Below are 23,269 nucleotides of genomic sequence, written 5' to 3'. Positions count from 1 at the left end.
TCTCAAGTGCTTGAGAGAAGTAGCAAAGTTCCTCCAGCTAGGAGGGAGTTTTGCAATAATGCAACCCGCGACAAACTTGTCCGGTAACTCACACTTCAGGAGCTCTAGCTCCTTAGCAATGCATTGTATCTCATGAGCCTGGTCCAATACAGAACGGTTATCGACCATCCTGTAATCATGGAACTGCTCCATGGCATACAGCTCACTGCCAGCATCAGTTGCGCCGAATTTGACTCCGAGCGCATCCCACAAATTTTTGGCAACGCTCATATGAATATAGGCGTCAACCAACTTGTCTCCAATCACACTCAGAACTACTCCCAGAAAGATTGTGGTTACCTCCCTAAACGCCTTCTCCTGTTCAGGAGCAATCGTTTCTGTGAGGGACACACCACCAACCCAGAACATATTCATCGCTGTGAGCCACAAGGTGGTCCTAGTCTGCCAACGCTTAAAATGCGTCCCGGTAAACTTTTCCGGTTTCAGAGTAGCAGCAAAGCCTTGAATCAAAAAGTGCCTAAAATAAGGTTTTTGGATTGATGGAATTATTAGCACTTTTCCGATTAGACTTATCCACGAGTAAACAGTAAGCATGGCATAAAAGGTATGCATCTCATAGCGATACCTAAGCATACTAGCACGTGCAGAACATAGAATTGAACCTTCTATGAGCAGCACATATACGGCTAGCATAAGTACGAGTAAACGAGGGATGAACAGATCATACCCTCCGGTTGGCCAGGCTAACACGGCGGCAACAGCAGCAGCCTCGGCATCGTCCTTGGCCTTCTTCTTAGCGGCGGCGGCGTCGGCCATGGTGTCGATGCAGAGGAAGTAGTGGAAGCAGAGGCGAACAGAGTTGGGGACGGATCGGGAGCAGTCACGTCGAGACGCTCCCCAAAAACCTTATTGCCGTTCTCCCGGGCAGGATCTCAAACGACAGGGTTCCGGAGGCACCTGCTCTCTCGACCAGCCGTGCACGCAGTCGTCGGGATGGGATCGCCGAAGGCAGCACAGAGTGAGGAACAGTAGATGACAGCTAGGTCACGCGAGAGGGAGTGAGTGAACCGAACTAGGTTAATTCACTGGCCAGAGCCTTCTTATATAGTCCGTAAGGAAGAAAGTCATGGGCCTTGCCGAGGCCCACGTCCGAGTCGGCCCACTCCCGGCAAGGGAGTCGATGAATCCTGGCAACGCAAGTAAGTGGGAGAGCAGCCCTTATAAAGGGGTCTCAACTCTCCTCAACTAGCAAGGTGGGACTAAACTTCCCACCACCTGCCATCTCATACATGGGTCTCAAGATTAACCAGGGATTAGTGTCTTATATGGGCCTAAGCCCATCCATAATCCAACACTAGGTAGCTTGGTGTGCAAAACACCAAAGCTTTCCATCTATGCTAATGAAGCACTTATTTTACATGCACTCAAAACACATGTGAGATAGTCTTCGAGGAGTGTTGGTAAGATTATTGAAGCGGCTGAGGGGACGGGGGTGATGGTGAGGCGGGATCAGCAACGAAATCCCTGCTGTGGTCATCATCCCCGACGTCGTCGATGTTCCAATCTTCCCATGGTGAAGGGACCGCGACTGCCTGCGTTTGCGATGGTGTTGGGGTAGCACTGGCGAACGTGGTATGTGGTGTTGGAGGTGGATCACTGGATAACGTCAAGGAAGCACAATCTCGTTGGCACCATAGCCGCATCGAGGAAGAGTGGAGGGGATCAAATCTGGGCGACATGGTGAGGTGGATTGCAACCACGAGATGTAATGGACTTAATCTGAGTTACGTTGTTGGAGAGAACATGTGCAACGCAAGTGAACAGCGGGCATGGCAATGAGGTGGATTGCAATCCAAAGAGAGATGAACGGGATTGAGGATTAGTTAAAGGAGAGAAACGGACAAGAGGAATTGGCGGGTTTAGGCAAACATGACTACATGAAAATAGGAGGTTAGAACGAGGTGAAGGATTTCACTCAGACATCTCGGCCGTGGGATTAAAGCCGAGTCGACGGTGAACGAGAGGTCTAGTGCATAGTTCCTGTCAGACTATAGATAGGAAGGGTTTTTCTACTCTTATACGCTGGAATTAAATTTCGAAAGCCGAAGCTAAACAAGTAGCTCATGACTCGGCTCGAATCGAGCCGAACTCGATGACTGACGAGTCGAGCCAAATAACATGAGATCGTTTATACTTTCTTTTAAAACAGCTTACATTAGCTAATGGAAATTATATGAAATGTCGATGTCGGCTGGCGGCTGGCCGTACCGTCACGGGCGGACCCAGGATTGGGCCAAGCCCATGGCCCCAAGCTGCTACAGTGCCTCTATAGTGTTGCTACAGTACGTAATGCTATAGTCAACGAAGTAATCCATCATCACGCCCCAGGCCCAGGCCCCTCGGCCTGGGTCCTGGATCTGCCACTGTATACTATACATGCCGCACACTGCACTCTTTGCAAGATATATGACGTCAACATTTGATCTTCTTTCTTCATACTGAAAAATCACGGATCTGAAACTTTTCGTCATTTGCTTGATCTCCCGAACCACGTGACCGAAGATCTCCATGCTTCCTTCATTCATCGCTCTAACCGCTTCATCATAGTTAGAGCTTAGGACGAATCTCTTCATTCCCAGGTCAGCGGCCAGTGCGAAAGGGCCTCGAGTATCACCGAATGAGCAATCCCTTCATGAACGACCATTGAAGCTTCAAGGAACGCCTCGTTGCCATCCCAAATTATTGCCACCGGTGAGTTTGAGTACTTGGTCTTGGACAACGCCGCGTCAACATTTATCTTTAGACTATCCGTCGGGAGCGACGTCCATCTCGCTACCAGGATATACCGATTTGTACGTTTCTTAGGTAGCCCCACATTCAACAAAAAATTGTCCATAAAAGCATGTGCGGAGAGTGGGCTCTCATAAACTTCCTTATGTATTGCCTTTCTCCGATCATGTCAAATTGCCCAATTTGTCACTACTGTCGTCTTGAATTCCTCTTGTTTAATCGGATCCATGAGGGCGAACAACCACTTTCTCGTCGATGGCTCAGTCGTCTTAGCTAGGTGCTCGGCGATCAGCTCATTTCCCAAAGCCCAGACGCACGTTGCCATCGTGCAACTGATATGGGAGTGTCTCCAGGACTCCATTGCACCATAAATTTTGCATCTGCTGCTCTCCGCTATATGCCTGTGAGCTACAACATCTCCCGCAGGTAAAGAGTGTTGTGCCAACCTCCATCAGAATACTTTCAGCTTCGAGGGTACCTTCACCTTCCAGAGGTTAGCCGAGGACATACTCGGAACGCAAGAACACGAAACAGATTCAAGTGCGGAAGAACACGAAACCGAGGATATACTTCGATTGCATTGCCACAAATCTTTTGAGCAGTGTAATTCATGGCAGAAAATCCGCCCACAAAATCATATATTTAATGAACAATCGAACAACATGACTTCCACACATCCTTGCAGTTCTTCAGTATCATCACAGGTTCAAAGTCTAATTCCAATATAACAACAGACAGAATAACCGACCAGCTACAAACCCCCAAATTACAACCACACTGACACTGGGGTATTCATTCAAATCCAGAGTAGGGATATCTAGGCTAGCGATGTTACAGCCACTTAGAAATCATGCTGATACTCATTCGCAAAAGAGGGAAGCCATGTTTAAGTCAACAGCGTTCTGGAACCGAGAAACAATTGACGCTGGTAAAATCATGCAGCGCCACATCAAATTTGATTATCCAGCGCTCCTGCCTCCTGCAACCAAAAATGGCAACATCGTGATCCAAGGCAAAACAAAATATTAGATATGATCATGTCAAAAAGTGTCAGCATTTATACTCTTTCAAAACATCCTAGCAATAGTTGTAGGTGTGATGTCCAGGAAAACATTACAACTAGAAGGAAAGATATGGTCATGTCAAAAGTGTCAACTATCAGGAAAACACTTCACAAAAGAAGGAGAACAAAGAAATCTTGGCATAAGATTCACAATCTCAAGGAATACAAAATTACTATGATTGATGCTTCAAAGCATCAACAGCAGTTGTAAATGCGAGTAGCAGACATGGAGCAACTCCCCATGAATAATATGACTACAAACTACTCCCCCGATCCAAAATAAGTGTCGTGGTTTTAGTTCAGGTTTTAGTTTTGAACTAAAACCGCGACACTTACTTTGGATCGGATGGAGTAGTATTAGTGGTAGATTCCTTTCCATCAGTGCGTAAAAAAAAGAAGCAGATCTTCAAGCCTCAAAATGCCAAATCAACTAGAGTAGTGATCATGACTACTCAAAACACAAGTGAGTAACAAGGTATACATCCACAAAATCTCAGTTTAAAATGTAACAGACTATAATCAACAATATTAGTATTTTGAAGTGAAACATTATGTCAAAAGCTCCCTCCGTTCAAAATGTACAACCATTGGAAGTTGATGAGATTATTAGAGACTTAGTGTTCTTCGGGATGTGGTTGCAAAGCCGGTTAATCCAGGTCAATGACCTAGCAATGAAGCTCTTTATTCTCAAGTCAGATAACAATTTTATTCTAATCCAAGTATATTTGGGAGCTCTCTGATGTGTACCAGAGGTAGTGGCTTCAGGTCCCAGTGACTATGGTTGAAAACTTGAAATCATCATACTTCAATGATAATGAAATTCTCATCATCTCTCAGCATTCAATTCCCTCTCCAGACAAAACAACCTACTAATTGTCAGGCAGCAAGCTTATACTACTATGCTACAGGACACACTAACAAGATCCAAAACATAGATGCATGACACAAGGATTTTGTACTCCCTTTACAGAGGGAGTACCATTTATGCAGCATCATGTACCCAAGTGTAAAATTTGATACTACTTGATGTATGAAACTAAACTTCTTGGACAAAACTTCTTGTATCAACAATGCAATTCACCCTCCCAGAAAGGCATTGTGCCAATATCACTACCAATTCCAATATGACGAAAATATGCACCTTTCTGTCCCAAAAATGGGATTTTCTTCACGTTGGTACAACCTGACGCCCTGGACTTCTTATTATATCATCAAAAATAGGTTTCCATCTTTAACACGGCCTACACGAGCACGTTTGGACAAGATCGCTAAACAGCATTGCAATAAATATGGCCGCTTTGGACAAGATTGCTACCAAGCATCGCAAAATTATGCTGCCCAAATCAGAAACATAAGGACTTCAAATGGACAAAATAATTACCTTCCTCATGGCGGCGAGAGCGAGCAGCCACTCGAGCTTGTCAAGAGTCGCCTCGTCGGCCTTGTCCAAATCCACCTCAACCCTCCCATCCACCTCCTGGATCCACCCGCCTATGTCTTTCATAATGATGGCCGCTTTGTCCTGCAAGTCCACCGGCAGCCGCGGCAACTCATCCTTGAGCCTTGCCCTGCGCACGGCGACCGGCAGCGGCGACGGGAGCGCCGCCAAAATGGAGGCCCACCCTGACTCGAAGATGCGAGAGAGCTTAGCAGCACTCTCATACACATCGTCTCCCTTGTTGTTGTAGGTCATGGCGTTGCTGAAGGTACGCCGGACATCCTTGGCAAAGCAGAGCAGGTTCGGGTAGCGACGCAATTCAAGGCGGCGGCTGACAGTGCCGAGATCCATGGGTTCGGCGATGATGGAGTAGTAGTCGCGGAGTCCGAGTTCGTATGTATCCACCGGCTTGGCGAACACCCACCCGTCCTCATGTTGCAGCAGCCTGTCCAGCAGCATGCGGCAGCGTCCGAGGGCACGGGGAAGATCGACGGCGGGAAGGTAGTTCGTAGGTTTAGGGAAACCGGGCGGCGCTCCGGCCGGGCTGCTTTGGGACGCCATAGGGCCGGCCGAGATGATTTTGGGGGGGGGGGGGGGGGGGGGAGTCAATTTGGGTCAGATCCGGATGCCGTACCCCTTTTATAGGAGACCGCTAGGAATGACACCGGTGCATGGCCCTTGGATCAAGTCAGTGGAGCGTCAGATTTACTTCCTCAAATTACCACCCATCTCTTGGGGTTTTCAAACTAAACATCCTTTACCATCGATGCTTTCAAGTGTGCTCCCCATAATTACGCTAGGATTAGAGCTAATTTTCTCTGATCACACATCTTTCAATAAATACTCTAGATAGCAACAATTAATCCTGACTAGCAGGCAGAGGCGCGGCGTGTCAGCCCATGTGAGCGCTTTGTGTTATAAAATGGAACAGTGAATAAGAGGAAGAAATCGGTCGAGCAGTATTTTTTGTTTATCGAGCTATTTCACGTAGGTCTTTGTGCATATTTTTTTTAATCAGCAAAGATGTATGCATAAGACATGGCTGCCAATAGATAGATATGATTCTATATAAATACATATATGATCATTTGGTTGACCCTTTAACTCACATAATATACATAGAACATTTTTGCAATAGACAACTGAAACCTGTTGATAAGAATTCAGAAACTGAATCCTTCTGTGCATCATGAAGGGCTTCTCAGAGCAAAAAAGATCACATGAATAATTAAAGGAAAAGGAGAGACAACTTAGTAGAGAGGAAAGGAAAGGGAGAGGATGCATACCAACATGGATCGAGGATGACATGGATCGTGAGAGCAAGCAACAATCTATATGTGTGTGGTACCCATTTGGTGACATGACCAATCCTTCTGTTTCATCGGTATTGAGCTACCGTAGCAGCATATCAAAGCAAGAAGTATCAAAGTTCTAACCAGATCCATGTACTGTAAGTTGCATTGACACCTCAAAACAATCGCCTTACACCTATATTTCTTATATCTAGGCTTCTCACATTAGATATTTAACTTCAAAAAACAGTTTTGAATATGCCTGTTCCACAATATTTCATTTTGTATAATTTGGTGCACGTATATACAACAACAACGAAAGAAGACGTCAATTAGAGGTTGAATTTAAAAGAGGGCAGAAGGATCAAATATAGGGGGCGCAGCGCAAGCTATTTTGAGATATAATTGTTCAGCTGTAGAATGAAAGACCCCAGGCGCATAAATACTTGAAAGTGCGGACGAAAAATAATAATTCTAAAACAGAATAAGAAATATCCAAGGAAAGGAGAATAGAACACACTAATTACCAATTCTGAAATATGTTTCCATAAATCTGATATTGTATAGCTGCTATAGCATGTTAAAAAAACTGAGAAGCACCGGCCGGTGAGTGCGCGCACTAACTCAGTCCATTTGTTATGAAGAGTTAGCTAAGCTTTTTTCTATGGATTTCATCAATGTTCGTTGGATCTGCGACCCACGGTTCAGGCTCAAGTGACAAACCAGGAATGCTTAGAGGACCATGATCAGAATATTTGAAAAAGATTACCATAGAAACAGGGGAGCCATCATGCTGGAAACATAAGTTTTTGAAACTTTGCATTTTTATTCTTATCATAACTTATGAACTTCCATATGGTAAAAACAACTTTAGAACTGTCATGTGGATGCTCACCCTGTACTGTGCTATATGAATTCTTCAATTTTTTATCCGGAGATTTCCTTCAACTCTCAAAGTTGGAAAGATCACGGCTTTTGCTAAACTGGGAGCATTCATATGCCATGTCAGGCTTGAATTTTGATCTCTAACTAAAAGAGGGTTCGCTCAACTGAAAACATGTACTGCATGCACAACTACTGTCAGGAAAATGATTGTGGTAAAGAAGCATGATCAGCTAGGGCATCATCACTGGAAATTGGATTGATTATCCAAATTTTATCAGCACATCATGGTGCAGAGAAAAATAAACAAACTACATTGCGAAAGACTGAAAATACCTACTCAGAATTCATGTAATGAGTTTTTCCTTCGGTACGCGGTTGATGTATTTATTAAGTTGAGACCCGCAAGCTGCATATGGCAACCAATAAGGGCATGTACAATGGTGCTATCTTAGGAGTGCCACATAGGATAAATGATGAGGTGGAGGAGAAAGAACTCTTAAGAAAAGGCTTGTCTTCTCTTATTTAAGATAAGACAAGAGATGATCTCTTAGCATAATATGTGTCACCACGTTTTTAGGAATGTCTAGTTATTGAAGATAAGGCTAAGAGACGACCCATTGTATACATATTTTTTTGTCATCTCTAAATTACATGCAAAAATTAAGATAAGACTATCTTATCAACCATTGTACATGCCCTAAGAACAGAACAGAGAAACTCTTGTAGGCACACTCCTTACCATGTTCCCTTTCTTGCTCCAGCACAATATTTTTTCTTGAAATCCTGGTTGGAAAGTTAATTTGATAGTATTGTTTTAACACAAGATTTGATACAATTTGTTACTGGCAACACACATAAACATTCTGCTTGATGATGCATAGTCTAGTGACATGTGTATGTAAATCAAACTGACAACTCAAGATAGAGAGTGCTAATTTTGCTTGTTCGGAGAAAACCTCACGGACAGGTTGAACCCCAACCCTCCGCGTTGTCTCCCGCGAGGCGGCCCGGAGGCCAACCCCAACCCTCGCCGCCGCTCCCTCCTCCCCCATCCTCCTCCCTTGCCGCCGCCCAGGGGCGCAGCCGGGCGAAGCCCTGCTGTTGCCGGCGGCGGCGGGGCCCCTTTGTCTCCCCGCTCGGGCGGTGCTGGCGCGGGCCGGCGTCCCGGGCCGGGTCGTGGAGCTGCAGCCGGGCTCCATGGCGGCGCGGCGGGCTGGGGCGGCGCCCTGCCTCCCCCCGCGGCGGGCGGCTAGGCGGGTGGCGCGTGTACCCGAGACGGCGGCGACTCCAGCGCGGCCAGATCTGGCTCATGGCGGCACGGGCTGCGGGCGGTGCGGGCTGCCGGTGGCCACCTCTGCCGTGGCCACGGCAGGTGGTGGTGGCACCGCGGCAGTTGGTGGTGGTGGTGCGGGCCGGAGGTTGGAGACGGCGGCCGCGGCGGCTCTTCCGGATCTGGCCTCTTGGCGGCGTGGGCCGCAACGGCTAGGGCTGCGGGTGGCGGCCCTGACCGAGGCCCCCTCGGCTGGTCGGGGTGGCGGCGTAGTGGCGGTGGCGGCGCGGGTGCGTGCCCGGCGGCTGCCGTGGTGGTGGCAGGTTGATTGCGGCGGCGGCCAGATTGTTCTGGTGTCGGCTCGTCTGTAGGCTGCCTGTATAGGCCTTCGACTCCTCTCCTCGGCGTCCGTTCGCTTCTCTCGCCGGTGGGCTGGCCTTCTCCCGGCTGCTGTCCATCGACCGTCTCGCACCCGGTGCCGTAGGACTGAGCTGGTTTCGCACCCGGCAGCAGGACCGACCCGTCTCGCGCCCGGCAGCAGGACTGCGCTCGTCTCGCGCCCGGCAACAGGACTGGCCCGTCTCGCGCCCGGCGGCAGGACTGCGCTCGTCTCGCGCGCGGTGTCGCAGGACAGATCGATGGAGGCTTGTCGCCGGCCTATTGGGTCTCGGCGCTGGGACCGGCCAGGGGTGCGAAAGGCGGAGCCTTTCCGCCCGTCTCTGCGGTTGGGGTATCGGTGGGGCTCGGAGGACTTGGTGTCAAGGTCTTGGATTCTGGGGCGGCGGCCCTGGTGGTGGTGGCGCGGTGCTCATGGGCAGAGCTCGTGCCTCGGTGCTGCCCGGCTGCCACGGCCGTGTGGGCGGCGTGGTAGCCGAGATGTGGTGTTCGGTGGCGGTGTGTGTTGGCCGGGGTGAAAACCTCTCTATCTTCGGACGGACTGGCGACGGCGAAGATCGCCCCCTTCTTGAAGGCGTCATCGCGGCTATCACTGCCCATCGTGTTGCTCCAGGGGAAACTCTGATCCTCGGATCGGGCGGTGGCGGCGCTCCGGTGCCGTATCCTTCCTGAAGGCGCCGCCTTGGAGCCCACGGTTCGTCATATGCGGCTTCACTTCTTCGCGGTGTCCATGGATGAAGCTCCCGGCGGCTCGTGTAGTGCTAGGGAGTGTGTTGCTGCGCTCAGCGCCTATGTATCCTGCCTTGGGTGTGTGTGTGCGTTTGTGGTGGGTGTGTGCGGTGGTACTGGACACTGTTGGTCTATGCTTTATATATAAAGCGGGGCGAAAGCCTTTTTCGGTATTTTCCTTGTTCTAAGCATATATATACAGGTATTTTATATCTGCTATAAGTTTAACAAAGCTGAACCAGCAGAGGAAAAACAGGGAATACATGCAGATCAGAACATGTAGATGAATAGATCACCAGAGCGCTGCTCGATTGATTCGATTTCTCACCTCTGTATTCGGAGCTGCGGGGTTCCTTGAATTCTTTTTCTCCACAAGGATTCCTCAATCACACGGATTGGTCAGTTCAATCTGCAAAGCAATTAAGTGAGGCCAGCATAACCAAAATGGAGTACATAAGAGGTTTTGTAGTATAAGAATATCACTCCATTTATCTTTGTTCACTCTAGAAGTTCTACAGTATAAGAATATCACTGCATTTATCTTTCTTCTCTCTAGAAGCTCTGTAGTATAAGAAGTTTTATATTAGCCACTAAATGGAGTATGTAACATGGCGTATATGCATATATATATAAGCTACTTGAGGTGTTATTGTATCCAAACACAAGAATCTTAAGAGATGGACATGTAAAGAAAATGCTAACTTCAAATTTAATCAACTGATATTCAGATTTGTAATGAAAACATCACTGCCTTCGAAATTTTTCTTTCCCCTTGACCTTGGAATGAACAAAAATGGAGGCACACAAATTAATTCTTGCAAAGGGGAAATGACCCATAACCTGAAGATTGGGAAATCAGAAGAAACAATTCGTCTACAGCTTGTGATCTATAATTTGACCACTGTGATTTCAGCCAAGGAGAGTGATGCTTCCAGTTTCCATCGAGTGTGACAAATCTGGAAAAACTAAACATGTAAATACGTGTTTCGTCTGTATATTCATACATATCAGTAGGGATATCATACTATTTTTGCACCGACCAGAAAAAAATCAGATTTAAGCAGACAACTAAATATGGAACATGTCGTTAGTTGTGGATGATAGAGTTGAACTTGATTAAATTAAACTTTATTTCAAAAAGATGGTGAGGTGCAAAATCACAATGATATCAAGTTTGTTTCAAAAAAAAACAATGATATCAAGTGATGCATATTTATTGTCCAACTGATGCCTTCAATTTCAATCCCCTGAAAATAATCACATCTAACCCACCCCACTCTACTGGCTTGATAATAGGTAGGCATAGAAAAGATCCCAAAAGAGCAATTTCCAGCTACAGAGAGAAACGACAAGAGTAAATACCTTGAAAGATTGTTTGGACCTTTCTCCCTCTTATTCTTGAAAGGCAACATGATTTTAGAACTCTGAAGTAAAAAAGGAACATTGGTAGCCGCTGGACCAAAGTAACTCACGCCAAGTTCTCAAGCGTGGCTCCTTCACTCTACCTGTAACAAACAAAAACAAAACAAAGATGAGATATCCCAAAAGAGAGAAGACAACAGGAAGCAAAACATGGTCCAGCCCGACGGCAGGTACCTCTTGATATGGTGGCTCTACCCCCCTCCCTTCTCCATCCCTGAATCATGGCCGGTGTATTGCAAGGAGGGAGAGAAAGGAGAAACGGAAGAGACGGCCATCGAGGCGTTCCTGATCTGTAGAGGTAGAATGTGAAGAAGGATAAGGTCCAGGGAGCCGTTTCCTCCTGAGGCACACAGGTGAATGGCGACCGGCAGCAGCGAACCCTAGATCAGAGGCCAACGATCGGTAAAATCGGCGAGGAGCTCGAGCAAGAGAATGGGGCGTGGGGTGGGGGAAGAAGAGATGAGAGAGGAGCCGGGAGTGGTGCATCGGCAACGACCGTTGCTGGATCACGGCGGGAGCGGAGCGGCCAGGGATGGACATGGACCGGTGGTGGCCTGGTGGTGGGGTGAATGGTCTGCTCTCCTCTCTCGTCCTCTCTGGACGCAAAATTAACAAATTTGACTCAAAGCGAAAGTATTTCACAAACTATGTCGATGATAGCATTGCGGTAGCAATGATGAACGTAGCATGTAGTATTGGTGGTGGATCACTGGAGAACATTAAGGAGGCACAATCGTTGGCACCATAGCCGTGTCGAGGAGGATTGAAGGGATCAAATCTGGACGGTATGGTGGTGAGTTAGATTGCAACCACGGGATGCAATGGACTGAACCTGAGTTGCGTTGTTGGCGAGAACTCATGTGACATGGACGGCAAGCATCGCGATGAGGTGGGTTGAAATTTAAAGAGAGATGAACATGACTGATGATTAGTTTAAGGAGAAACAGATGAGAGGAATTGGCGGGGCTAGACGAACATGGTTGCATTAAAAACAGAAGATTAGAATGATGTGAGGGATTTCGTTCGGATATCTCGGCCATGAAAAGCCGAGTCAACGGTGAGCAAAAGATTTGATGAATAATTAATGTCAAATTACAGATAGAAATGGTTTCCCTATTCTTACATGCTGGAATTAAAAATCGAAAGTCAAAGCTAACCAAATAGCTCGCGACTCGGCTCGAATTGAGCGGAACTCGATGACTAACGAGTTGAGCCAAATAACATGACATTGTTTATATTTTGTTTTAGAATAGCTTACATTTGCTAATGGAAATTATATGAAATGTCGATGTCGGCCAGCGGCTAGCCATACTATACATGCCTCACAATGCACTCTTTGCAAGATAGTGGACGCCAATATTTGATCTTCTTTCTTCATACGAACCACGTTACCAAAGATCTCCAACTGTAGAAGCAAAGACAGTAGGACTACGGGAGCAAGCACATGCAGAACACAAGAACACAAAATCGATCAAAGTGCGGAAGAACCTCACCAAGAAAAGAGCTCTCCAAAGGGCGTGCGCACGGAGAGCTCTGCTCCATCCAAATAAGAAGAAAATACTCAGTGGAGCCACCCGAATAGTTGGTCGAGCACGGAAGAACAGATCGATCACCCAAAGAACTTCACACACGAATCACCTCTGGAGCACCCGAATCAAAACAGAAAGAAAAGGTGAAAAACAAAATTTAGAGACCTTTCCTCCTCCCCCTCCTTCTCCCTCACGGTGAAAACAAAAGAGCTTATGCTCTTCCTGCTTTGGCTGCTGTCTGTGATCCTCTTCGCGGGTACTCCCTCTGTAAAGAAATATAAGTGTTTAAATCTTTCTTTACGGAGGGAGTACTAAATTCAGGAAGTGAAATAAGACAAAGATCACTAGAACAAAGACTTTGTGAAATTACGGTCCAGTGGTCCATGTTACATTTTCCCTCCAAATCCATATACTTCGATTGCATTGTCACCAATCTTTTGAGCAGTGCAATTGATGGAAGAAAATCCACCCATGAAATCATATACTTAATGAACAATCCAACAACATGACTTCCACACATCCTTGCAGTTCTTCAGTATCATCACAAGTCTCAAGTCTAATTCCAACATACCAACAGACGGAATAACCCACCATCAATTCAAACCCCAAAATTACAACCACACTGATACGGGTATTCATACAAATCCAGAGTAGGGATATCTAGGCTAGCGATGTTACAGCCACTTAGAAACCATGTTGATACTCATTCGCAGAAGTGGGAAGCCATGTTTTAGTCAGCAGCATTCGGGAACCGAGAAACAATTGATGATGGTAAAATCATGCAGCACCTCATCGATTTTGATTATCCAGCGCTTCTGCCTCCTGCAACCAAAAAGGGCAACATCATGATACAAGGTAAAACAAAATATTACAACTAGAAGCAAAGATATGATCATGTCAAAAGTGTCTGCATTTATACTCCTTCAAAACACCCTAGCAATAGTTGTAGGTGTGATGTCCAGGAAAACATTACAACTAGAAGGAAAGATATGATCATGTCAAAAGTGTCAATTATCAGGAAAACACTTCACAAAATAAGGAAAATAAAGAAATCTAGGCATAAGATTCACAATCTCAAGTGCAAAAATTACTATGATTAATGCTTCAAAGCATTCTAACAGCAGTTGTAAATGCGAGTAGCAGACATGCAGCAACTCCCCGAGAACAATATGACTACAAACTAGTACTTGTGGTAGATTTCCTTTCCATCAGAGCATACAAAAAAAAGCAGTTTTTCAAGCTCAAAACGCCAAATCAAAACAATATTAGTAGTGGTGGTCATAACTACTCAAAACACAAGTCAGTAACAAGGAAGACATCCATAAGCTCTCAGTTCAAAATCTAATAGACTATACTCAGCAATATTAGTATTTTGAAGTGAAACATTATGTCAAAAGCTCCCTTCGTTCACAATGTACAATCATTGGAAGTTGTGACAGATTCATGGTCAGCTAAAATTGTGGGTTGATGAGATGGTTAGATACTTGGTGTTCTTCGGGATGTAGTTGCAAAGCTGGTTAATACGGGTCAATGACCCAGCAATAAAGCTCTTTATTCTTAAGTTAGATAACAATTTCATTCTAATCCAAGTATATTTGGGAGCACTCTAATGAGTACCAAAGGTAGTGGCTTCAGGTCCCAACGACTATGGTTAAAAATGTGAAATCATCATACTTCAATGAAAATGAAAGTCTCATCAACTCTCAGCATCAATTCCCTCTCCAGACAAAACAAAGTTGGTTGCTGCTACTAGTTGTCAGGCATCAAGCTTATCTTGGTAGCTAAGGAAAACTACCAGACCAGCCCTATACTACTATGCTACAGGACACAAGGATTATGCTAACAAGATCCAAAACAATTAGGTATTTCATATCTCACAGTACACGGTGAATATGTCTACTTCTCAATTCCCACAGCTTTAGATGGATCTTGAACAATCATCCTGTGTATGTCTGGAAAAAACAAAGTATCTCTATATAGCTCATAAATTCTTTGGAGTAACTTTTCCATGCCAATCTAACATTATCACTAATGCATGCCACAGAAAACAACAAAAACCTCCATCCCACAGCTTTGATCGGAAAAAAAGGTGGTGCGCCATATATTACATTTATACAGTGGACAGTATTTCTATGGTGCACACCTCAACAACAGCAGCGAGACTGTAGGGGGCCTGTATCGGCCCAGTGGGAACTAGGGTAGCACGAACCACATGCCTACGGCCCCGGAGGGGTTGCTCGGCCCAACTCATGAGGCGGCCCACCAACGGGCACCGCGAGCCAAGAGCCCGTCGTAGACGCAAAGCCAGGCCCCTAGAGCTCGAACTAGGGTTTTGGTGGATTTCCCGTAGCTCAGAATCAATCCCTCGACATTTGACATGCCGGGTAGGGGGCTTGGTTTTTGCGCCTCAAGCTTCAGCTCTGCCATGGCCGATGACCGCGCATGCCGCGTCCAGGGCCGCTCCATCCGCCTCTAGACGGAGCCCGTCATCGCCCCTCATGTCATGAAAGATCCGTTCTCCGGCCTTCCTAGTGAAGATGCCGCTATCCATCTTAATAGCTTCGTTGATTTGTCTGACATGCAAAAGAAAAAGGATGTCGATAATGATATTGTTAAATTGAAGCTATTTCCTTTTTTGCTTAGAGATCGTGCTAAATTTTGGTTTTCATCTTTGCCTAAAAATAGTATTGATTCATGGAACAAGTGCAAAGATGCTTTTATCTCTAAGTATTTTCCCCCCGCTAAGATCATCTCTCTTAGAAACGATATTATCAATTTTAAACAACTTGATCATGAACATGTTGCACAAGCTTGGGAGAGAATGACATTAATGATACGTAATTGCCCTACTCATGGTTTAAATTTGTGGATGATTATACAAAAAATTTATGCCGGATTGAATTTTGCTTCTAGAAATCTTTTAGATTCGGCCGCGGGAGGCACTTTTATGGAAATCACTTTATGAGAAGCTACTAAACTCCTAGATAATATTATGGTTAATTATTCTCAATGGCATACTGAAAGATCTACTACAAAAAAGGTGCATGCGATAGAAGAAATTAATGTTTTGAGTGGAAAGATGGATGAACTTATGAAATTATTTGCTAATAAGAGTGTTTCTTCTAATCCTAATTATGTGCCCTTGTCTACTTTGATTGAGAATAATAATGAATCTATGGATGTGAATTTTGTTGGTAGGAACAATTTTGGTAACAACGCGTATAGAGGAAATTTCAATCCTAGGCCTTATCCTAGTAATCCCGATAATAATTATGGTAATTCCTACACCAATTCTTATGGAAATTATAATAAGATGCCCTCTGATTTTGAATCTAATATTAAAGAATTTATTTCTTCGCAAAAGAATTCTAATGCTATGATTGAAGAAAAATTGCTTAAGATTGATGATTTGGCTAGGAACATTGATAGAATTGCTCTTGATGTTGATTCTTTGAAACTTAGATCTATTCCACCTAAGCATGATATCAATGAGTCTCTCAAAGCCATGAGAATTTCCATTGACGAGTGCAAAGAAAGAACCGCTAGGATGCATGCTAAGAAAGATGCCTTTATAAAAGCGTGTTCTTCTAGTTCCTATGAAAATAATGATGAAGATCTAAAAGTTATTGATGTGTCCCCTATTAAATCTTTGTTTTGCAATATGAATCTTGATAATGATGGGACTGAATATGATCCATCTTTACCTAGAAGGCGTTCTAAGGATTCGGAATTTGTTGATCTTGATGCTAAATTTGATAAAAGTGGGATTGAAGAAATTAAAACCCTAGATGTTGCTAAACCCACTATTATGGATTTCAAGGAATTTAACTATGAAAATTGCTCCTTGATTGATTGTATTTCCTTGTTGCAATCCGTGCTAAAGTCTCCTCACGCTTATAGTCAAAATAAAGCGTTCACTAAACATATCGTTGATGCCTTGATGCAATCTTATGAAGAAAAACTTGAATTGGAAGTTTCTATCCCTAAAAACTTTATGATGAGTGGGAACCTACTATTAAAATTAAAAATAAAAATTATGAGTTTTATGCTTTGTGTGATTTGGGTGCTAGTGTCTCTACTATTCCCAAAACTTTGTGTGATTTGCTAGATTTCCATGATTTTGATAATTGCTCTCTAAACTTGCATCTTGCGGATTCCACTATTAAGAAACCTATGGGAAGAATTAATGATGTTCTTATTGTTGCTAATAGGAATTATGTGCCCGTAGATTTTATCGTTCTTGATATAGATTGCAATCCTTCTTGCCCTATTATTCTTGGTAGACCTTTCCTTAGAACGGTTGGTGCAATTATTGATATGAAGGAAGGGAATATTAGATTTCAATTTCCATTAAAAAAGGGCACGGAACACTTTCCTAGAAAGAAAATAAAATTACCATATGAATCTATCATGAGAGCCACTTATGGATTGCCTACCAAAGATGGCAATACCTAGATCTATTCTTGCTTGTTATGCCTAGCTAGGGGCGTTAAACGATAGCGCTTGTTGGGAGGCAACCCAATTTTATTTTTATTCCTTGCTTTTTGATCCTGTTTAGTAATAAATAAATTATTTAGACTCTGTTTTGGTTGTGTTTTTTGTGTTTAATTAGTGTTTGTGCCAAGTAGAACCATTGGGAAGACTTGGGGAAAGTCTTGTTGAACTTGCTGTAAAAACAGAAACTTTAGCGCTCACGATAACTGCTGTCATTTTTATTTGGAAAGTGTTATTTAGTTAATTATTTTTGCATATGATTAATAGATAAATTCCTCACGTCCAGCAATTTATTTTAGAATTTTTGAGGTTCCAGATCTTGTGCTAGCTACAGATTACTACAGACTGTTCTGTTTTTGACAGATTCTGTTTTTCGTGTGTTGTTTGCTTATTTTGATGAATCTATGGATAATAAAATAGTTTATAATCCATATAGAAGTTGGAATACAGTATTTATAACACCAATATAAATAAAAAATGAGTTCATTACAGTACCTTGAAGTGGTCTTTTGTTTTCTTTCGCTAACGGAGCTCACGAGATTTTCTACTTTAAGTTTTGTGTTGTGAAGTTTTCAAGTTTTGGGTAAAGATTTGATGGATTATGGAACAAGAAGTGGCAAGAGCCTAAGCTTGGGGATGCCCATGGCGCCCCCAAGATAATCTAAGGACACCTAAAAGCCAAAGCTTGGGGATGCCCCGGAAGGCATCCCCTCTTTCGTCTACTTCTATCGGTAACTTTACTTGGAGCTATATTTTTATTCACCACATGATATGTGTTTTGCTTGGAGCGTCTTTTATGATTTGAGTCTTTGCTTATTAGTTTACCACAATCCTCCTTGTTGTACACACCTTTTGAGAGAGCCATACATGATTTGGAATTTGATAGAATACTCTATGTGCTTCACTTATATCTTTTGAGCTTTATAGTTTTGCTCTAGTACTTCACTTATATATTTTAGAGCATGGTGGTGGATTTGTTTTATAGAAACTATTGATCTCTCATGATTCACTTAGATTATTTTGGGAGTCTTAATAGCATGGTAATTTGCTTAAAATCCTAATATGCTTGGTATGCAAGATTAATAATAAAACTTTCGTATGAGTGTGTTGAATACTAAGAAATGTTTGATGTTTGATGATTGTTTTGAGATATGGAGGTAATCTCAATTCTTGATTTGTGCCGGAATAGGGGGCTTCCCAGATCGATCTGAATGCTGACCGTCCGATCTGTGGGTCCAAGCTGACGCGTCGTGATCCTGTCCGTTCGTTGGCTCCAGTTATGATTCGGTGTGGTGCTCCTCCCGTTCGTCCCTCTCGTTTACAGGTGGGGCCAGAAGTGTGCCTGTCCTCTCATTGGGTGCATGTTTCGGTGTGGGTGGGTGCGGGTGCTTCACGCGTCGGGGGAAGGGAGCCGCAGAGTGGTGCTCCTCCAGTTCGCCTCTCCCGTTTACAGGTGGGACCAGAAGCGCTAACGTGGGTGGCTTTCCTCTCTTTGGGTGCATGTTTGGGTGTGGGTGGGTGCGGGCGCTTCACGCGTCGGGGGGAGGGAGCCGCGGGGGGGGGGGGGGGGGGGGCTCGTCGATGTGCTCAGCCGTCGTTTGTCGACAGGTACGGGTGTGCCCCGCCGGTCAAGTTGGCCGTTTGTGATTTGTTCGAGCGGTTCGGCACTGTTCGGCGGCGTGGGACGTGGTGGGTGGGTCGTCTCCTTTATCATGCGTCGTCGCCTGCCTCTTCTCCTCCTGTCCTCCTTTCGTTTCGTTTCGACTCGGTGCTCACTCCTCTCCGTGCTCCTATGCTCTGGTCTGCGACTCGTCGCTAGGGTTGGTTGCCGACGGGCTTCGATGGCGGCGCGCTGCGCCGGTTAAGGTGGTTCTCCTCTCGGTTCTCTCCTCTTTTCTCCGCTCGATCTATCATGTATGACCGGTTTTGGATCTAGGGTGTGTGTTGGTTGCAGATCCGCTATTCTCCTCTTCGTTGGGCCTGGGTCCGCTGCACCGTTCTTCGATCTGCGGGGTTGGTCGCCGACGGGCTCCGATGGCGGCGCGCTGCGGTGACGCCGGCTAAGGTGGTTCTCCTCTCGGTTCTCTCCTCTTTTCTCCGCTCGATCTATCGTGTATGACCAGTTTTGGATCTAGGGTGTGTGTTGGTTGCAGATCCTCTGTTCTCTTCGCTGGGCCTGGATCCGCTGCACCGTTCTTCGACCTTCGGGTAAATTTTGCTTTTGTCCCGAGCCATGTGGTCTTCTTCAGCCGAGATGGGCTTTTGATGTTTCTGACGGCTGCAATGTTCTTTGCAGTTGCTCCTACTTGGTCAGCGAACCTGCTCGTCCTCGTTTGCGTGCTGGTCTTCGCGTCTTGCTCCAAGGATCTGCAGGTCCATTGCACTTTCCCTTTCTCTTTGTTGATAGGCCTTTTTTTGCATCTTGTTTGACTCTTGTGCACATGTGTGCGTGTGCTGGTTGGCTCGTTGTGGCACGCCTGTCGGTCGGGTGTGTTCGTGTGATGTTCGTGTGCAGTGTGCTCTTTGTCTCTGAGTGGATTTTAGTTGTTCTTGCTTTTGTCTTGTTTGCCTGGTGATAGGTGACAGGTGTGTGTCTTTTACTGCTTTTTTGGATCTTGCTACTCTGGATAGGTTCCTGGTGAATGGATGTTTGTTTTACCACTCCATTAGGTGCTTGGCTTTGTCTGGGTTCATAGGATTTGTTTGTTGGTGGTTTTCTACCAACTTTTGTTTCCTTTCGAATTTTGTCAGGTACCTGCCCTTTTACTTATTAGGGGGTTGGGGGAAGATCTGCTTTAGACTTACTTATATTTAGCTTTGCTGGGCCCCTTGGTTAGTTCCTCTATAGGGGATTTTTGTTTGTTTCATGTCCATGGATTTGGCGAGGTCTAGCTAGATCACTAAAGAGTTTGTTGTTTTGTATGTGGGGTTATGTTCAGGAAGCCATGGATGTATGTTGGCATGTGCCTTTTGGGTTTGTTTAGGCATAGGTTCATGCTGGCATGTGCCTTTTGGGTTTGTCTGCTGGAATGTGTCCCATGTGGATCAACCTGCTGTGTGGATTCGTCCAATGGCCTTCTGAAAAAATGGAGAAGCATGGCATCTTCATGATCTTGTGTTGGGCAGTGTGGTCTGGCTGGGTTAATATGACTTGGTCCTGCCTTGTTTGAATTCATTGTTGTTTATGTTGAGCCTTGCTGAGGATTGTTTAGTTCACTGTTGTTTCTGTTTAGCCCTGTTCAGGATTGTATAGCTCATATCATTGATTTGGGGTTGGTATGGCTTGGTCCTGCCTTGCTTTTATGTCATTGTCGTTTGTGTTCGGCCTATTGAAGGTTGTATGGCTCGTCTCACTGATTGGGAAGAGTGTTTGGTATGGGTTCGGTGGATTGTGTTTCCAAGTGTTTTTTAGGTTCACTTTCATATATGTTTGTTATGTTGCCTCTTTCATTTGGGTGTTGCCTTCGTTGATGGTTTGCCTGTCTTCTACTCTCTGTTTTGCAGGTTGTTTCGGTCTAGAGGTTATTTCTTCGAGCCGGCCGTGTTGATAGGCCCTGTAACATGGTGGTGTTGTTGGTTGCTTCGCACAGTAAGCTATAACCAGATTGATTTCCTGTTGTTGGTTATGAGATTAATTTTCATTTCCTTCAGTATATATGCTCATGCGTTTGTCCCTTTGTATGGTGTGCGTCGGTATTTTCTCGGTTTTCCTTAATGTGTCATTACTACAGGCATGTTTATCCTGCGTTCTTCGTGTGTGCCTCTGTTTGAGGCTGTTGCGAGCTACTGTCGACTGCCGTTCCATTCATATGTTCGAGAGGTGGCATCTGATGGTTCTCTACTTGGAGGGGTTGAGATCGATGTTCTTGTTAGGGAAGATGTAGTACGGTGCCAAACACATTTTTTCTGGGGCAGTTCGTTTGACGGCTACTCCTCTTTATACGATCAGGCTGCTTATCAGGCGGTCCGGTTTTTACAGGGCGTTTATGGCTTTGTTATTGCGGATTACAATTATGAGAGCATGCTAGCATATAAAGGTGTTGCGCAGTCGGCTGTGGTGCTTGCAGGCGCGCTTGCTCGGTCTACCTGACCTTTGGTGCATTCAGGTGGACAGAGGAACACCGCTGGTGTAAATGCGAGTGTTCAGCTCCAGCTGTTGTATTCGCAGTTGGTTGGTTCGGTTCGTGAGTTAGAGGGGCTGGTTAGGAGAGTGTGGGTAGTCTGTGTCAGAATTATTATAGTGTTCTATTAGGGATCTCTGTAATAAACAATTCAACTTTGTCATTAATTGAGGGTTCTTTGATTAATCATCCTGTCTAGGTTGCTCCTCTTTGGCATTTGTCTGTGTTTACATCTTCTGCCTTTGCTGTTGTTTTATCTCAACATGCAGTACTTGCATTCATGTTTGCTCATTGTTGGTGATGGCTCGTCGTCGCCGTGTGTTACATGCTCCTGCTGTTGGTGCTCTGGGTGTTCGTAAGAGAAAGAGTATGTTGTCTTGTGTGGTTGTTTGTTTATGTTTTGTTTGGTATGCACGTGTTCACTTGTGTTGGCTCTGTCGGTTTCCCAGGGGATGGCTGGTTCCCTATTCTCACTCCTGCCATGTCGGCTAGAAACCGAAAAAGGCGTAAGTTACTTAGGACCCTTCATCGCCACGGTGTTACAGGTGCTGGTCTGCATGTTCCTGGGTGCATATTTATTTTGTTTGGTTGTTATGTTTCGGGTGTTGTTTCTCACAACAAACACGTCTGTAGATCTTGGGTTTATAGATGGGTTACCAGATGAGTTGCCAGCTGATTGGACCGGGTTTCCTGCCGAGGTTGTTGACAATCTCAAAGGTACTGGGTGTTAGGTTCCTGATAACTGTGCTTTCTCCTTTTCTTATGATGGCTGGCCTCTGAGTATTGCATTTTCTGTAGCGTCCTATAAGGACAGGTCCTACCATGGTCCTCCCGAGTATCAATGCCCGCATTGTAAGGCCTCTTTTTGGTTTGAGGAGAGGGTCAAGTCGTCTTCTTCATGGGTGCAACGTAAAATCATTTATAATCTTTGTTGCAAAGGTGGAAAAGTCGTTGTTAAACCCTTCAAGGAACCACCCGCTTTGTTGAATCGCTTGTTATCTTATGATGGTGATCGTGTTTCCAAGCAATTCCTGACTAAGATACGACAATACAATTGCATGTTTGCATTTACATCTATGGGGGCGACCATTGATCGTTCGTTAGAGGGTACGGGGGTTCCTAACCTTTACAAGATTTGTGGTCAGGTCCATCACCGTATTGGTTCTCTTTTGCCATTGAAAGATGAGTCGCCTAATTCGCTGAGATGTATATTTATGACACTGCTAATGAAGTGGATCATAGGATGAATGCAGTCAATGTAGATGGTACTTCCTCAGGACAGTTAGATCGTTCTATTGTGGAGGGTTTAAAGGATATGCTTGACCAGAACAATTCTTTGGTTAAGAAGTTTAGGATGGCTAAAGAGAGGTTAGAGGAGCATCCAGTTGAGCGTATAGCTATTAGGATCATTGCGCCTGGTGAAGGTGATGGTCCACAGTATAACCTGCCCACAGCTAATGAGCTGGCGGCCCTGGTTGTTGGTGATTTTACTTTAGACGCATCTTCTCGAGATATCATGATACATGATAGGGTTGAAGGGCTGCAGCAAATTAATTATTTGCATCCAGCCTATATGCCATTGCAGTATCCACTGTTGTTCCCGTATGGTGAGAGAGGTTTCCAAATTGATGTTCCATATAAAGGACTGCGGGCCGGGGAAAAGACCAGGGGTAGAGTTACTATGCAGGACTATTACTGTTATGCGTGTCATTATCGCCCGGAACAGCCAAATCCTTACTTATGTTATGGGTCTTTGTCTTCACAAATTGTTGTTGACTGTCACGCTTGCATTGATGAGCAGCGACTTTGCTACATACTTAGGCACCAGGATGATTTTTGA

At 45.0% G+C, this 23,269-nt stretch overlaps 1 protein-coding gene and 1 pseudogene across 2 annotated transcripts; one reads left to right on the top strand and one right to left on the bottom strand.

Annotated features, from left to right (window-relative positions):
• Positions 1-3,397: 3,397 nt before the first annotated feature.
• Positions 3,398-12,229, bottom strand: LOC125544277 (transcription factor GTE4). 2 transcript variants are annotated; one of them, XM_048707895.2, is made up of 6 exons: positions 11,460-12,229; positions 11,226-11,368; positions 10,704-10,819; positions 10,192-10,272; positions 5,235-8,251; positions 3,398-3,769 (listed from the first exon to the last, which is right to left on the bottom strand). In XM_048707895.2, exons 5-6 carry the CDS (start codon positions 5,850-5,852, stop codon positions 3,740-3,742), a joined length of 648 nt encoding a protein of 215 aa, XP_048563852.1. In that variant the 5' UTR covers positions 5,853-8,251; positions 10,192-10,272; positions 10,704-10,819; positions 11,226-11,368; positions 11,460-12,229; the 3' UTR covers positions 3,398-3,739. The 2 variants fall into 2 exon arrangements, with proteins under 2 accessions (XP_048563852.1, XP_087403436.1); XM_087547310.1 differs by having other exon boundaries at positions 5,235-10,272.
• Positions 12,230-22,211: 9,982 nt separating this feature from the next.
• LOC147979994 (uncharacterized) lies at positions 22,212-23,269 on the top strand (annotated as a pseudogene).

This window comes from Triticum urartu, chromosome 3A, assembly GCF_056163025.1.
Source record: "Triticum urartu cultivar PI428250 chromosome 3A, HENAU_Tu73, whole genome shotgun sequence".
Lineage (NCBI taxonomy): Eukaryota > Viridiplantae > Streptophyta > Magnoliopsida > Poales > Poaceae > Triticum > Triticum urartu.
This window is presented reverse-complemented; position numbering and strand designations above follow the sequence as displayed.